We start from the raw sequence: 16,439 nt of genomic DNA, 5'->3' as shown, positions 1-16,439 counted from the left end.
TACAATGGCTAGAAGTTGAAACTAGATAAATTCAAACTGGAAAAAAGATGCAAATTTTTCACAGTCAGTGTGATTAACCATGGGAGCAACTTGCCAAAGGTTTTGGTGGATTCTCCATCACTGGTATGTTTTAAATCAAGATTGGATCTTTTCCCTAAAAGACCTGCTCTAATTCAAACAGGAACGATTTCAGAGGAGTTCTATGGCAGGTGTTATACAGGAGGCCAGATTAGACGATTACCGTGGTTCCTTGTGGCCTTAGAATCTTTGAGTCCATGAGTTATAAAAGCGAGAGGTGTTACAGTTAAAGATGGCTGTTTTAGAGCAAAGAATCTGTAAAAAGATCTTGTTTTTCTGTTTCAGGATTGCAGGGGACACAGCCCTCAGCAAAAATATCCATGAGTCCGTCAGTGCTCAGATCCGAAAGAACTTTGCAAAAAGCAAATGGAGAGTAAGTGCAACATTCTCAGGGGGTTACACTCCAAGCCAGTAACACTTACCTGTTTTCTAAAGGATGTGCTACCTTCCTGTACACTGAATTGTGTTACAGTCTTTTAAAGGGATGATGCAACATCTTATTTGTGGCTCAGAATTGTAGATAGAATAGTGCTACTTACATCACTAAGCTACAGCTGCTGTACAGGGGATTGAACCAGGAACCTCCAGACCCAAAACATGTGAGTTGCTATAGCTTGAGCTAAAGAGTCAAGGCCCTGTAGCTGCTGCTAGAACAGATTCCTGTCTTCTGCAGGTTGGACACAGAGGGGCCCGTGAGAGAGAGCAGCGTTTACATAAGCGCTTCTCACTGGCAGTAAGAGTTACAGGATCAAGCCTTGAGAAAGGGTTTTATTTTTTATTTTATTTTCTCTGTATCTAGTTTACGAAAGAGTAACTCCTTAAAGTTATTATTTTAAAATAGATATCTGACAATTCTGAAAGAAAAGAATAAATTCACAACCAAGTGTTTCTGTGGGTTTGTTTTTTTCTCTCTCTCTCTCTCTTTCCAGCAAGCATTTAATGCCACAGCAGTTGTGAGACATATGAGAAAGTTACATCTTGGCAGTAGCTTGGACAGTTCAAATGCAAGCGTGGCAAGCACCCTCAGCCTGGCCAATCCGCTTCCCGATGGAACAACCAGGAAGGATTGTAAGTACGTGACAGCATAGCAACGCTGCTGCCAACTCCTAGCAGGGTATCGATGATCAATCAGCAGTCACCCTCTGTTGCTCTCTCCTGCAATGTGTGATAGCTTTGACAGCAACCTGGATCAAAGCTCATATCACTCTGCTTTCCTCGCATCAGCTCTGCGTGAGCCCAACAAATTTGACCCTACGGTATTTTCACTTTCCCCATGGGGGGAGGGGGGCTGGGACTATTTTCTGATTGGCTGTAATATTTACACCTTGGCTGAGACATCAGAATCAGTGGGGAAAATCGGCTCTGATGTCAGTGGACACAAATCGCTTTTATTTTAGTAGCAGTCATACCCTCTTACAACAAGACCAGATTTGGCGCAGTGTCTTGATTGTTCTACATCATGACTGGTATTTCAAAGCTGCCTAAGGGATTGAACACCTGCCCTATATATTTTTCTGAATGTCAGGGAAGGGTGAGGTGTCAGCAACAGGGATCATTTGGGAGAGTGCAGGGTTTCCTTCACAATGAAGTTCATTTTATACCTAACCTTTGAACATGATTTACTCTTCCCTGCTCTCTATCTTTTGAGGTTTTTACATCACAAAAAGCCAATTAAATGGGGGATATAAATTTAGCCATTAGATCAGGTCCTCTTATATGGAGATTTAATATGTGCGACTGAATAGGCATGCTAATGGCTTATTAAACTGCAAGTTACTGCTCAGTTTCAGTGGTGGTTTAATTGGCTCTTTCTACAGCAACATGCCACAGTGTTTGATTCATTGTACTATTGTACTATGGTGTGTATGGAACTGTATGTTTAGTCCTTAATCACCCTACTCTTTGGGACAGATTTTGGCTGACCCTGCTTTCTCCCCTTCCCACCCCTGTCCACCACCTTGCACCCCTTTGCAAAGTCCTGCCATACTCTGTTCGTGAATGCAAGGAAGTACATAGGGACTCAGTTAAAAGACATGACAGCCCCCGTTCTGGCATGCGCACCCTCCAGCACCTTGGAAGCACTCCGGCTGCATCAGCCAGAATGCCTGCAAGGACTACAACGGCTGCCAAGCCCCTCTGCTTCCTCCCACCCAACTCAAGCAATGTCAGCCAAAATAGAGCTCTTTCCATTTGCATTTCAGGCACCATAGAGATTCATACAGATAATCTTCATCAGTGGAAATATATCCCACTAAAACCTTTTTGCCTGGAACACGCCACTCTAGCCAAGTTCCACACGCTCCAGCAGCTTACAGGAAAGCACTCCTTTTCTCCCAGGTGGTCTTCTTAAATCACCCAACTGTCACCCACATATGAATAATATGATGCCTCTTATCACTTCTAGTGTGGAGCTAAAACATTCTCACCATGGTAGACTGCAGCAGAGAGCCTGTTGCATGAAGATCTGAGGTTTCATTTTGAATCTGAGTACAGTACACAAATGTGGGACCTAAGTTAGACCCAGAGAATCTGATTGCTGATTTCACTGTTAACTGTAGATAATGGAAGATTAAACTGTCACTGCTTCTGATCTCAAATGGGTTTTGATTATTATAATGAGGAAATCACTGTTTACAATGGTGGTGAAGGGGAGGATGAGACCAAGAACAAAATTCACTTACAGCTGTTACAAATGCTAAGATAGCCCAGTACAATATCTGGCAGTGGAATGTTGCAAGAATGATGGATTAAGCAGCCAAGGACATTAAGAGTGGACCAGACGTGCTGAGCTGTTTATGTTTGTATGTCACCTGGAATTTAAGGCAGAAAAGAACTGCAAGATTCCTTAGCATCCCAAACGGAACACAATGAGAGGTCTTACTCGTGAATACACAATAAATTAAAGAGAACAGTTAGAGGGAATGCAGCAAGTAGTGGCAGAACCCCATAGGGTTCTGCAAATACAACTCATGAAAATAAGGGAAAGTTTATACATCCAATACAATCTGCAGATCAGCTGGGTCCTGGGAAAAAGGAATATCTCTGAAGAGCTCTTTCCTGCCTCCTTCTTTCTCAGTAGTTTTATTTGGGAAAGAATTTCTTACATGGGAAAAATACTGCACAGCTGCAGATAGATGTACAAGTAGGTCAAGTGACTTGCCTGTGGCCCCACACAAAGTGAGTGACTAAAGAAAATCCAGGTTCTTCCTGCTTCACAGATATGGGGCTTCACTCCCCTTCCACTTTCCCTCATGTGAATCAGGAATAACTCCACTCAAGTGAATGGCTTTTACTCTATATAAGAAGAGGAGAAGCCGAGCTATTCACTGCAACCAACCTTTAGTTCATTGCCAGCCAGTGTAACACGTTAGTCTCTCTTCAACCCACTGACCAGTCTTGTTTCAAACAATGCCTCCAAAGTGCCTCTCAAGGAGTGCCTCCAAAGTCAGCTCTCTGTTGGGATTCAGGGGAAAGCCATGCTAGCTGTACGGGTTCTGTCATGCTATTCTGGCTGTGCATTGTAATCCGCGTGTTTCCCCCAACACAAGAGGGAATCCCCAGAGATCCAGAAAGTGTGGCCATCACTTTCATCTTCTAATTTTTCAAACTTAATTTTATTTTAGAGAATGTCTGATAGAGGGGGAGTGGAAGAATAGAAATAGGGCACAGAGTTATACAGATTCAGCCCTTCAGCATCAAGAGATGCTTATTAACAATTATATAACAATGAAGCAAATTATGCGGCTCCGTTATTGGAATGTATCTTATTATTCAGATGGCAGTGCTCGAAGTAACAAGCAGCTGTGACTGAATGGCGAGCTACGTAAATCAATTGCTGTCAGTGCTAAGATTTTTAATACTGATTAATACCATTAATAGTAAATGTTATGCTGTCACAAAATATATTGGCCCTCTGCACGTTGGTATTTGTACTGTAATAGTTTCAACACTGATGAAGAGCAGCCGGGGCTACAATAGTCTGAGATTAGATTTTCCAGGGTACATTCTAATTCTCTCCTGCTTGTGTGAGAAAATGAGGCTAACTCAGAAGTGATGCATTAGGGCAGTATAAATTACATGTCGGTAAAGGAGGCATGAGTCTAAATAAGTAAATCAGGCCCTGCCCAGGATATGGGCCAGACTCTCAGCCCTATCTGGCTGCTTTATGCTGCTCAAGTGTCGGGGGAAACATGCGGATTACAGTGCACAGCCAGAATAGCAGGTCTCTACCGTGACAGAAAAGGGGATGTGGCTGGGATATCTTTACATCCAAGCGATCCCCAGATGCTGGAATGTCCTTTTGGCCAGGGGCACCTGGGGAAAAGTTGTAGCGGGCTTCAGGCTGTTTATACTGGGGGTCAGTCTCAGGATGGAAGGAATGTAAATGTGACTGTAAACCATGTCAATTGACCCACCCTCTCGTCCTTGAGCAGATGAGAGAATCTGACCCTAATGCTCTTAATTGTGATTTTGAATCTGGTTAGGGCACAGTCACCTTAGCTCAGAAGTGGGCAAACTACAGCCCGCGAGCCACATCTGGCCCGCGGGACCTGCCCGGCCCTTGAGCTCTCGGCTGGGGAAGTTAGCCCTTGGCCCCTCCCCTGCTGTCCCCCCTGCCCCGCAGCGCTGCCACCACACGGGCAGCTTGGCTGGCTCCGGCCAGGCGGTGCGGCTTCCAGTCCTGCCATTCTGAGCAGCATGGTAAGGGGGCAGGGAGCAGCGGGGTAGGATAAGGGGCAGGAGGTTTCGAGAGGGAGGCACTCAGAGGACAGGGGGCAGTTGGATGGGGCGGAGGTTCGGGGGAGGTGGTCAGGGGGTGGGGAACAGCGGGGGTTGGATAGGCGTGGGAGACCTGGGGGGCCTGTCAGGGCAGGGATATGGATGGGGTCGAGGCAGTCAGGGGACAGGGAGCAGGGGGGGTTCAATGGGGGTGGGGTCCCGGGGGGGCAGTTAGAGGCGGGGGTTCCCGGGAGGGGACGGTGAGGGGACAAGGAGCGGGGGGGGTTGGATGGGTCGGAGCTTCTGAGGGGGGCAGTCACGGGGCGGGAAGTGGGAGGGGGCGGATAGGGGGCGGGGGGCCAGGCTGTTTGGGGAGGCACAGCCTTCCCTACCCAGCCCTCCGTACAGTTTCGCACCCCAATGTGGCCCTCAGGCCAAAAAGTTTGCCCACCCCTGCCTTAGCTGCTACCCATTCAGCAGCCGTTCTAACACCACAGCTTGTTTGTGCCTCTGTATTCCCAGCTGCCTAACTATGGTTGCACTGGTGCCAACAGGGAAAATCTGGGCAGGTATCCCAGTGCCTTAGCAGAGGATAGAGCATCAGTGCACATGCACAGAGAGTAACGTCAGCAGCATGTGGTGCAATGCACTCCGGGAGTTCCTGCCACCCAGAAAACAGGATGGGAAGAGAGGACTGGCTAAACCAATTACACGGACATATTTAGGGCATCCTGTTTGCACTGCAAAAATCCTGTGTGCTGAACCAGCACCAGGAATACTGCTGTGTGCAGCAGCCCAGGACTCTGGCAGCGCGGACGCATTTAGTTACCGTCGTCACTAACAGAGTTTCACCATGTGATGTGCCGTCTCAAACCATGTATAGAGCCAACCCTGGCCGTTTCTGGGTACAAAATCTGTTTGAAGTTGAAGTGCATATTAGAGTCAGTCAGAAAATAGGGGGTTGGGTTTGTGGAAATTTTTGACAAAATTTGTTGTTGTTCTTTGTTTTCATTGTAATTTTCTGTAGCGTTTTCTGACTTTTGGTTGAAATATCAAAAACCAAAATATTTCGGTTTTCAGGCAAAATATTTTGGCTTTCGACTGAAACATTTTGGGGTTTGGGTGTTCATTTTTTTAGACCAAATATTGAGGTTTTTGTGGAAAGAAGACACTTTTCACACACAAAATTTAGCCAAAAAAACAATTTTCAATCAAAAAAACAGTTTCTGCAGAACAATTTTGACCATCCCTGGTGCAGATGTCTTTGTAAGTCTGGGGGATTAGTACAATTCTGGAGGGCTTTTTAAAATCAGAAAACTCTTTATTATAAAAGATGCAATGAGTCTCCAATCAAAAAATATAGCACCATTCTAACTAAATGGGTACCGTAATTGGGCATATTCTCTTCATGATCCATGCATGAAACGCCTATTGATACTGGTGGGAGAAACTGCCCATGGAACAGCAGGGAGAATATGCCCCAATGAATCCATAGCTGCTACTTCATCGCTGCAGGAAAAATGGGAAAACCATGCTCGGTTGTCCTTCCAGTGGCTATTTCCTCCCTGCTTTATAGAATGACCCAGGTCATTTCTGGCTCAGCAAATCAGAGTTCGAACAGTTTGCTCATCGGTTTTTCTGGCTTTCCTTTTAGGTATGTCCCCATCTTCTCTCTGTAGTTTTGTTTCTTCTGCTTCTTCGGGTATTTCTGCAGTAGGAGGAGAACGGAGACCCAGGCCAACCACAGTAACAACAGTGCACACGGGGAGCAAGTGATCAGCGGAGGAGCATGGAGACGGGGAAGCCATCGGGTTGAGCGTACCTAGTCCGAGTGATTTCATCCTGCATTGTGCACTCGGCGAAGGACTAGAAGAGAGAAGATTTTTTATGGCCATATTTTATACTGCAATTCTGAAATGTTTCATTTAGCACAAACTGCAATGACTCCAGGGGGAATGGATTTAACAGTCTCTGGTGCTGTATATATGAATCTAGCAATGTTCTAACTAACAGACGCGCGATCTTTTTCCTGGTGATTTACTCTCTTCTCAGTGTAGGTAACAGTCTATGTTGTATTTTTTTTCCATTAACTAAAAAGGTCTCGGCTGGATTATTTAAATAGAGATAATTTTTGAGAAATAGACTTTTTTTTCTTTTAGCAAGTACTTCCAGTTGCATCCCTCCTTCCAGTTTGCTGAGGGATAGGTTACTTCTGTAGGTAGAGATTTGCATTGACCTTACAAAACAGGAGGGTTTCAAAGGCATGCATGCCATTTTTAATTCCTAAAATTGGATTGTAAACCTGTCCAGATCTAGGGGTGCCGTTACACTGAAACAATCTGCTTTCCCTCTCTTCCTCCTTCTTGGAAACAATGGTTCAAGCCCTTAGTTCAGCAAGCATGTGAAAAATGATATAATGCCTCATCCTGCAGCTCTTATTCCTTTGCTAAACCCCTTGTGGTCCATCAGGGAGGCCACATAACTAGGAGTCAGGAGAGCCTGGGTTCTATACCCATCTCTGCCACTGACTCACCGCTTGAGCTTTGGGCAAGTCACTGCCCAAAGTCAAAAATTTCAAATGTGGCTTCTGATTTTGAGTACCTCCAGTTTGGGGCCTGCTAATTGAGAGCTGGTGAGCACTGCAACCCACTGACTTCAGCTGAAGTTATTGGTGGCTCAGCACCAGGCCTCAGGTGCCCCAAGCTGGGCACCAAAATCAGAAAGCATTTTTGAAAGTTTTGGTCTTTAAAAAAAAAAACCAATGCCGTGCCTCAGTTTCCCCATCTGTAAAGTGGAGATAATGATACGCACTGCAATGTGGACGCAGCCAGCCTTTCACTGTGGCCTATAAGCTACCTGTCCCCCATACACCACCGCAAGCATAGAAAAGGCCAAAAACAGGGGCACTGTCACTGCTTTATCATAAATGTTTTAAATATCCTGGAACAGAAGAGAAGGCAGTGTTCAGAGCTCACCACACTTACGAACCTTGTGAGATGGGTCCAGATCTCTACGAGTCATTCCCAGCTTTGATTTTTCTTCTGGGAGGAGAAAAGGTAGAAGGGGAGTTCATGGGAATCAGGCACATTTAAGCTAGTACTAGCTCCCTATATCCCAAATACGTCCATATCCACAGGGAGGCAGGATTAATTTTTCCTTAAACTATTCTGTTGCCACATCCGTGTCAGCTATTGTCTGTAAAGAATTAGATGAACCAGTCACAGACACATCTGAATGTATACGGCCGTAGTGAACATGCTACGAAAAGTCATGACATTTACTTTTCATTGAGATTTCAAAGATGTAAGGTGAAATCCTGCCCCTATTGAAGTCAGTGGGAGTTTGGCCATTAACTTCAGAGAAGCCAGGATTTCAAGAAAACCAGGTTGCACAGAGTGCTAACTCTTTACAGTGATGTCATTGCACTAGCCACTCATAAAGATATTACATATAATAGATCTCAGTTGAGTCCGTACTAATCTGTGCACCATTTTCAGTCTGGTGATTTGGAGTATAATTTAACCAGTTTCCTCCAGAAATTCCCAACAACCCCATATCATATTGGGCCTAGCACAGACATTCAAACGATAATGATTTAATGTGAACTCCATAAAACACTAGTGTGCATCTGACTTTCCACTGTGGATATCTGACCCTCCAATATATCACCTTGTAAAACCTCAGAGGTACGTCCAGTCTCTGACATAATGGGCCAGATCCCCAGCTAATGTAAAGTGGAGTCATTCCACTGAAGTCAATTGAACTACTCTGATTTTCACCAGCTGCGGTTTTGGACCAGCATGTGATAGTGACATATCAGAGCACTGATATGCATGCTCAGTTTTTAATAGAGTAATTGCTCTTCAAAGAGATTATTTGGCTCCGTTCTCAAAGCAAAATCAAAAATCCACAGCCATTAATTTCTAAGAAACACGTTAAACTGCCTGATCCTGGTCCCATTGAAGTCAGTGGTAAATTTCCTGTTGGTTTCAGTGGTGCAGAATCCTGCCCCAGATTTGGTAGACAGGAACAGCAGTCAGTGCTGTGGGACCTTGTCGAGCTGAGCCTCTCTTATCCAAAATCCTACATTATCTAAAACTGGAGTGGGCCCCTGGACATACAGTGTTTTTCATTTAGGGCCTTATTCATATTCATACTAAGGTCTCTTTACATCTCCCTGGCAGTGTAAAGGGGGTTAAAGTGGCTGTTAATGCAATTTATGCCCACTCTAAGACCCATTTGTGCTGCCAGACTGGTGCAAAGGGACCTTAATTTAAGTCATAATAAGGCCCTAAAAGCCTTAAGTTATCTCAAAACTTCATCTTCCAAATAAATTCTGATCTCAGTTGCACCTGTGTAAATATATGAAGGAACTCGATTTTGAGTCAGTGGAGTTACACCACATTTACACTGGTTTAACCCAGAATTTGGCCGATGGCGCTTTCCTGTATATGCTGCTGCATATAAAATGAAGCTCAAGCGGCCCCTATTTGCATTCTTTTCTAACATCATACTGAAGTTTCTGATTTTGATTTAATTGCTTATAACAATAATCAGAATATGGCATGGTCCAAATTTGTCTTGCAAAAATAAAATGTTTTCCTTCTGCAAAATAAAGAGGAGTGACATACGTAAAGGCGAGTCCATTGCAAGAGTACACTCCCTCAATTGATTTTTGGTCAATTTTCTGCCACTGTCCAGTATGTCTACAATACTGCCATGCTGTATGCTAACAGTATCACATTTAGCTGTGGCTTTACAATAGTTTCCATTTCATTCTAGACTGAAAATTAGATTTGTCTTAATGTTGCTGGTATTCCACAAGAATTGGATCATTTTATTATTGCTCTATTCGGACTAGAACCTTAAGAAAAGGAACAGAAGAAGTTAAAAGTAAAATGTTTCTTTCTGCCAGAAGTTGAGGAGATGGAAAGCTTTTGTTTCTCAAGAACTGTGGCTGGGGATCTGACAGGTATTTGTGGGGAGCAGAGAGCGGAGATTTTTACTGTGCAGGTGGGAGTGAGGTATGATAAGAAAGCACGGCTAGTTATTTTCCAAGGGGCCATCTCATCAAACCATTAGTGGTTCGCTCACTGCATGTGATCTCTATTTCGGAGACTTGCCCATGAGTTATGCTTCTCTGAGTTATGCATCTTTTAGCTTTATTTGTTTAAGTGGCACCACTGTGATTTGTTAACTTTTTTTTTTCCCCTGGACTCCCTCTACTTCTAGTCTTTGCTTGCAGCCTCGATTGTTGAATTGTTACCTCCAGAGTCACAGTTCTCATCTGTGACACCAACACCAATGTTCTTGTCAGGAAAACATAAAACTAACCCAGCTAACGCCAGTAGCCTGCAGGAGACTGGTGACTGTAGGCTGCCAGGGAACTTTCTGAGACTGAATGTCAGTTCTGCAGTGTCAGTACCACACACTGCTGATTTTGCATTTGACCTTTTATTCCTAAAGCAGCCTAGATTGCCCACTGGATCACCTCCGGAAAGACAAACTGGATATTGGCCCTGCAGCACAGCTAGTGAGGAGGCAGATGAATGGGAAAATACTGACTGGGGCGAAATGAAACTCACCCTCCCCGATTATGCTTTAGTTATTTCTGGGCAGGTAATGTCTCTTCTGCATTGGCCACTATCATGCAGGTGCCATCAAACTCGTCGGTTCAGAAAAGCTTTATTATTTCACCTTCTTCTAGTTTGTCTGTTAGTATAGTGGACTTAAATTTAAAAAAAAACAATAGTAGACACTGATTCGCTGCTGCTAAGGATTAAATGATAATGTAATGTGTATTCTGTGGGGAACATGATTTTTAGGTTGTTCTGAAAACAGAAATTAAATGGGAACTTTAACATTGACACCAGCTTGAGAAAAAAGGACGTATAACCTCTGATCCATGTATTTCCTGGGTTTGCTTTGCTATTGTTGACAACAGTTGCATCTATAACAAGTTTCTCTCCTTCACAGCCCTGGTTTATTTTCCCCCTTTTCTGCCTGATCCTTCTTTGACAGCAGAATCCCATGTTTATGACATCACAGTTAGTTGCCATGATGGTCATTGTAACGTCACAAGTGAAGCATTAGGAGACAAATCTGGACATCACCACGAGAAGGGCCATACAAGTACCTTGATAGAAAAAATCTTGGCACTCGAGGGCAGGGGCTTGCCCTGGGAATCTCAGCGCTGGGGTGAAACTCATGGCGAAAGGAGTTTTACCCTTGCAAATTGACAGCGTGCCATTGGATCTGTTTCATCATTGCCATGCCAGCCACAGACCATGTGACTGGTGTATTCCTCCTCCATAGAAGAGAGTTGTAGATGCGTTTTCATGGTTACAGACCAATGGCTTCGCCTGACTTCTCCCCTAACCCACCCAGGCCTACCAAAGCCTTTGTAAACTATGGTGCAGGGTTGTGTGATGCAGAAGGGGTATCGTATACTGCAGAATCACACCCTTCCCACTGGTTCGGTGCCCTCCATGCCTGCAGGGAGGGTGTTGGGGGGGGGGGGTGTGGATGGAAGGTATCCTGTACTGCAGGCTCAAGCAGGAAGAGCAGATAAGCCATGAGGAAACAAGCCCCTGGTCGAGCCCAAATAGCTTTAGTCATTAGCAGGCAGTGAGAACATTCTGAACAGAAGTGAATGTGGAGGTGGATCTATATTTATCAGATTCAGTGAAACCTATGCTAAAGTTTCCACCCCCACTAACCAACAACTTCTTGTCTTGAGCAGAGTTGGGCAAATACTGCAAAACATTGGGTTGAATTTACAAACAGAATTTAGACTTCTGTGTTTGTTCTCTGCAGATATTCCAGGGAACCAATTTACTGGCTAGACTGTTTGCAGAGGGAGACCCTGGAACCCCCAGTTCAGCAAGGTACAGAAACACATGCCTAACTTTAAACATTTTTGACTTCCATTTGACTTTAATGGGATTCATCACATGCTTAAAGTTAGGCATATGCATAAGTACCTTCTGAATCAGGGCTTCAAAGTGTTGTTTCTGCAGATATATCAGTTCAATGGCACTATTTGTGATCTTCACGTTGCACACATGCTTAAATACCTTGCTGAATCAGGCCTAAATAAATACCAGAGAATATTCATGGGAAGGGAATTTTGCATTCATTATCGTGACCATTTGAACCAGAAACCTGATTCTAAGAATTATGCTCATCCACTCAAAGAACAGAAAGAAACCTATCATGTGACTTGTGCGTCTAATCAAAACAGTATCAAAATCAAATGCACCAGAATGCTCACTAATACAAAGTAGTATCCAGCCAGTAATTTCAAGTAACAGATATAGGAGGGAATTGCAATCTGCTCTTGGACATTTGGTGAAAAAAAATTCATTTGGTAAATTATTCAACAGAAGATTATTCACCCAGCAGTAGTTTTATGTGATCCCTGAAACTTATCCCAAATTTCCAGCTATATCAGTAATATCTTACCCTTAGATTCATGTCTGCTAGACAATTTCTTTAGTGTGTGTGCAATATCCCCTTGGTGTGATTACTTATTTTATACAGATGTCATGGATATTTAAAAGTTTGCCCCAAGACATAAATTCCTATTCTGGCTTCACTTAAGATTGTATCCATATAAACTACATTTGTAATTAAGTGTATGAGCTTCTTAATATTAGATGCTATTTTTCAGGACCCCACCTAACAAAACAGCTGATCAGTGCATTGATCTTTGGTTTCTATTAGCGAATAGCACGGTCAGATTCACGGTGCCTACATTTTTCCATGATAGAGAGGGAAAACGGCATGTGTGCTCTGAGTGTCGTGAAAATCACTGCTAAACTCACAATGACATGAAAATATCCAATTAATGCATGATATTGCACGGCATGTATTAAATTGTACTATTTCTACATTTCCCAAGCCTTTGCTGTAAACACATTCCAGACCCAGTCCCCTGGGGTTTCTTTTAAGTTTGGTTTTGAAATGACTATATGTATATCTGTGTAACCCGAAATCCATTGTTATCTAGCGCTAACTGCAAAAGCTGATGTTTTGTGAACAAAACACTGCAAAGCCTGAGAATGTATTTTGTCCTTTTACTAAATGCTGTGCAGTTTTTAAGGGAAGATCACTATCTAGAGGGGCTTCATTCTATGCACCCGTCAGTTACACCTGTCTTGGTGCAGGGAAATCAAACTGTTGTGGTTTTTTTTGCACATATGCTTAAAAAAATTATCTACAACTAAAATCCCTTGTACTAGATCTACTGCACAGTGAGGGCTGCGAAGCAAACATGTTAGTTGTATCTATGTCTCTGTGCTTTAAGATAACAGGAAAACTTAGACTGGAACGTAGGCTCAGTCGATTCATATTTTCCCCCTTTTCCTGAGAAGCGCTTGGAATTTGGCTTTTGCAGATCAGTTGCAGAATGCTCTGTTGGTGTGGGCCGAGCCAGTTGCTGACTATCTTAAAGTCATGTTGTTCCCAAAGCATCAAGTGTCAGAACTTTTTTTTTTTAGTTGCATTTAACCCATTGCGCTCCATGTGTTCAAGCCTGTATTTATCAACAAAAGACTTCAACCCTATTTTCTGTACTACCTGGAAATGATTCTCGTCTTCTCTTCTGCTGATCGGTCTCTACAAATCATTTGACTCATGATTTCCTTTTTTGAGGCTGGACAAGAGAGAGGAGGTCACACACAGCTCTCAGTAACGGTGCTGGAACCCCACTCAACTAATCAGCTGAGAGTGTAATTTGCCTGATTGCTCAGTGTTTGCTGTTTATATTACAGAAGAGTCGGACATTACTGAAAGCTCAGAATCCACAAAGGGAGCCAGCTGAGAGCTATGAAATTGCTTGCCCATAGGAAGATGGGTTCTCTCATTTCTTCACAATCAATTTCCCTGGAAGCAGCATGCCTGGCAGGGGAATTTCAGCAAAAGTAAGGCCAGGGTGATGTAGGGAGTGAGTTTAAAACCTTCTAGCTATTTTGAGAGTCCCAGGTGGGACTTTCTCCTACCCTTACAGCCTTGCACAGGGGCTGACTAGAATCCCACTGGAAAACATAATCCCTCCCTCCTCAGTGCTTTTGGTGTTAGCATCACAAGGATGAAGCAGGAGTTGCTCTTCCTGCTGGCTGAAAGGGTACAGGGAGGGGTGAAGGGGAACGGTTATGCTATGGCCCTGCCCTCTGCATTAGCCCACAAAGCAGTGGGCAGTGTGCTGGGCCTTCTGCAAAGTCTCAGTTCAGCAAAGAACTCCAAGCACATCAGTCTCCCTGAAGTCAACAGAATTTGTGTGCCCTAAAGGTAAGCATGTGCTTATGCGCTTTGTGGAATCAGGGCCCAAGGGAGACAGAGGTGCTGCTGTGCTGTGCACACAGAGGAAGTCCTCAGTCAGAATCCCTCCCCCATCACCCTCTACACCCACCAAGCACAGCCTGGGGTCACAACGGCTGAATCTTGCCCTAGGTGAGAAAGCCAGGTCAGTATTTACCACCCCTTTATTCATACCCAGCTTCTGCAGCCCTGACATCTCACTTACTTGAGTAGAACATTGAACCAGTCATCATAATGGTCCCTTCTGACCTTAATATCTATGAATTAGCTCAGAGTGAGTTACTAGGTGACTCGTGTTTCTGCTCATCCAGGCCAGTGACGTTTCTGAGTCTTTGCTTCTGGGTGGGAAGCAGCATTTCTGCATTTTATTTATTTTTAACATTTGGCTTGGGACAAAAAAAGACCCAGCCTGCCCAGAGGGAAATTTGGGAAGGATTCCCGAAATAGCACTCGACTGCAAAACATCTCTTGGTTTATTTTTACAAAGATGCGAGCATGTTTTATTAACAAAAAGAAAAAAAAGCTTACAATTTTAATCCAGGAATGTCAGTGTGCCTAATATTACAGGTCTTGTGATTGATACAATTTCATAACAACATCCTTGTCCAAATGAAGGGAAATAGTGTATTTACTCCATGCATGTACTAAGGCATTGCAAAAAGTTTAACCTGCGTAATGGGTTTGCGAATCTGCAAATTGTTAATGGGGCTACGTCGCAAATGATTCTCTGCCTTGACAATCATGTATACATATCGAGATTTCTATCATAATGATAAGTGAAAGGGATGATTAATTGTTTTCCTCCAATAAATCCAATTAAATCATTATGAGCTGAAGTGTCTTACTACTTTCAGGTACACGAATCCTTCTGCATGTGTGGGAGAGGAAGAAAATTATATGGCTGAGATGATTATAAAATGTAGCTCTTATCCTCAGTAGATCTCATAGGAGGTCAGCACCATTATTCCCATTTTAAAGATAGGAAACCTGAGGGGTGAAGTGACTTGACCAAGGATACCCAGCAGGCAAGTACCAGAGCTGGGACTAGAACATGGGTTGCTTGAGTAGCATGCCAGTGCTCTATCCACTAGGCTACTCTGTCTCCTGTTATTGCAGTAGTTACAAAATTTTAATGAGTAAGAGATGTAATTTTTGGAACAAATATTTAAAAAAAAATCATGCTCTTTCCTCAACCTCATCTTAAAGTAAACTATGATGATTATAGGGGGTGTGACAAAGTTCCTCCTCTACCTTGGTGGGTGCTGTGCTTATTGGCAGATTTTGCTCACCTCAGAGATTCACAGTAGCCCTCAGTTTGGCCACTTTTGTGGCTCAAATCTGCCATTCACTCAGATAACCTCGTCACTGGCCAGCATGGGGAAAAGGAAGGAGAACAATCCCCGCAGTCTCTGCTGGTCAACCTAGTGGGTCAGGGGACAGGCCAGGGACCTTCCCCTCTGGTGGAACCCACAGTCCAAGTCAGCTCCTCCTGTATCCAATAGGAGAATGGGGGGAACCCAGGCCCACCCTCTACTCCAGGTTCCAGCCCAGGGCCCTGTGGATCACAGCTGTCTATAGTGTTTTGTGTAACACCTGTGCAACAGCTACAACTCCCTGGGCTACTTCCCCCTGGCCTCCTCCCAACACCTCCTGTATCCTCACCACAGGACCTTCCTCCTGATGCCAGATAGCATTTGTACTCCTCAGTCCTCCAGCAGCACACCTTCTCACTCTCAGCTCCTTGCGTGCACCTCACTAACTGGAGTGAGAGCCTTTTTAAACCAGGTCTCCTGATTAGCCTTAATTAATTCTAGCAGCTTCCCAATTGGCTACAGGTATCCTAATTAGCCTGCCTGCCTTAATTAGTTCTAGAAAGTTCCTGAGTGTTCTGGAATAGTCCCTGTTATTTTACCCAGGGAAAAGGGACCTGCTTAACCTGGAACTAATGTATCTACCTTCAACCACTCTTTTGTAGCCATCTGACCTGACCCTGTCACAGGGGCTAAAGCCTTAGTTAGTGTAAATCACCAATGCTCCAATGACTTCAGTGAACTTGTCCTGATTTACACCAGTGAAGGATCTAGTCCAATGCTTAATGTCACCTTTCTCTGGTACATGGAACAGGTATTAATTATTAGGATCACTCAGTCATGCAAATTAATGATTCCATCATTCTAAGTATTTAGCTCCCTCAAGTCCCACTGAATTCAAACAGACCTACAAGCAATGAAAAAAACAATTATTATCTATTCCATCTCCGGGTCAATATGGGATATGATGCCCAAAGAGAGGATATATTATTAATTAAATGCTCTCGAAAC

At 43.8% G+C, this 16,439-nt stretch overlaps 1 protein-coding gene across 2 annotated transcripts in view; it reads left to right on the top strand.

The window, feature by feature from the left end:
- CAMK1D (calcium/calmodulin dependent protein kinase ID) overlaps positions 1–14,926 on the top strand; it is a 370,342-nt gene extending 355,416 nt beyond the window's left edge. The window contains exons 10-12 of one of the 2 annotated variants that reach the window (XM_074942617.1): positions 364–451; positions 1,008–1,146; positions 6,452–14,926. In XM_074942617.1, coding sequence (XP_074798718.1) covers positions 364–451; positions 1,008–1,146; positions 6,452–6,573 — 349 coding nt within the window. In that variant the 3' untranslated portion in view covers positions 6,574–14,926. Of the gene's footprint in view, positions 1–363; positions 452–1,007; positions 1,151–6,451 lie in introns of both variants that reach the window. The other variant, XM_074942618.1, reaches the window with a different exon arrangement.
- The last annotated feature ends 1,513 nt before the right edge of the window (positions 14,927–16,439 follow it).

This window comes from Natator depressus, chromosome 1 (genome assembly GCF_965152275.1).
Source record: "Natator depressus isolate rNatDep1 chromosome 1, rNatDep2.hap1, whole genome shotgun sequence".
Lineage (NCBI taxonomy): Eukaryota > Metazoa > Chordata > Testudines > Cheloniidae > Natator > Natator depressus.
Note: the sequence above shows the minus strand (reverse complement) of the source record. Positions and strands in the feature narration are given on the sequence as shown.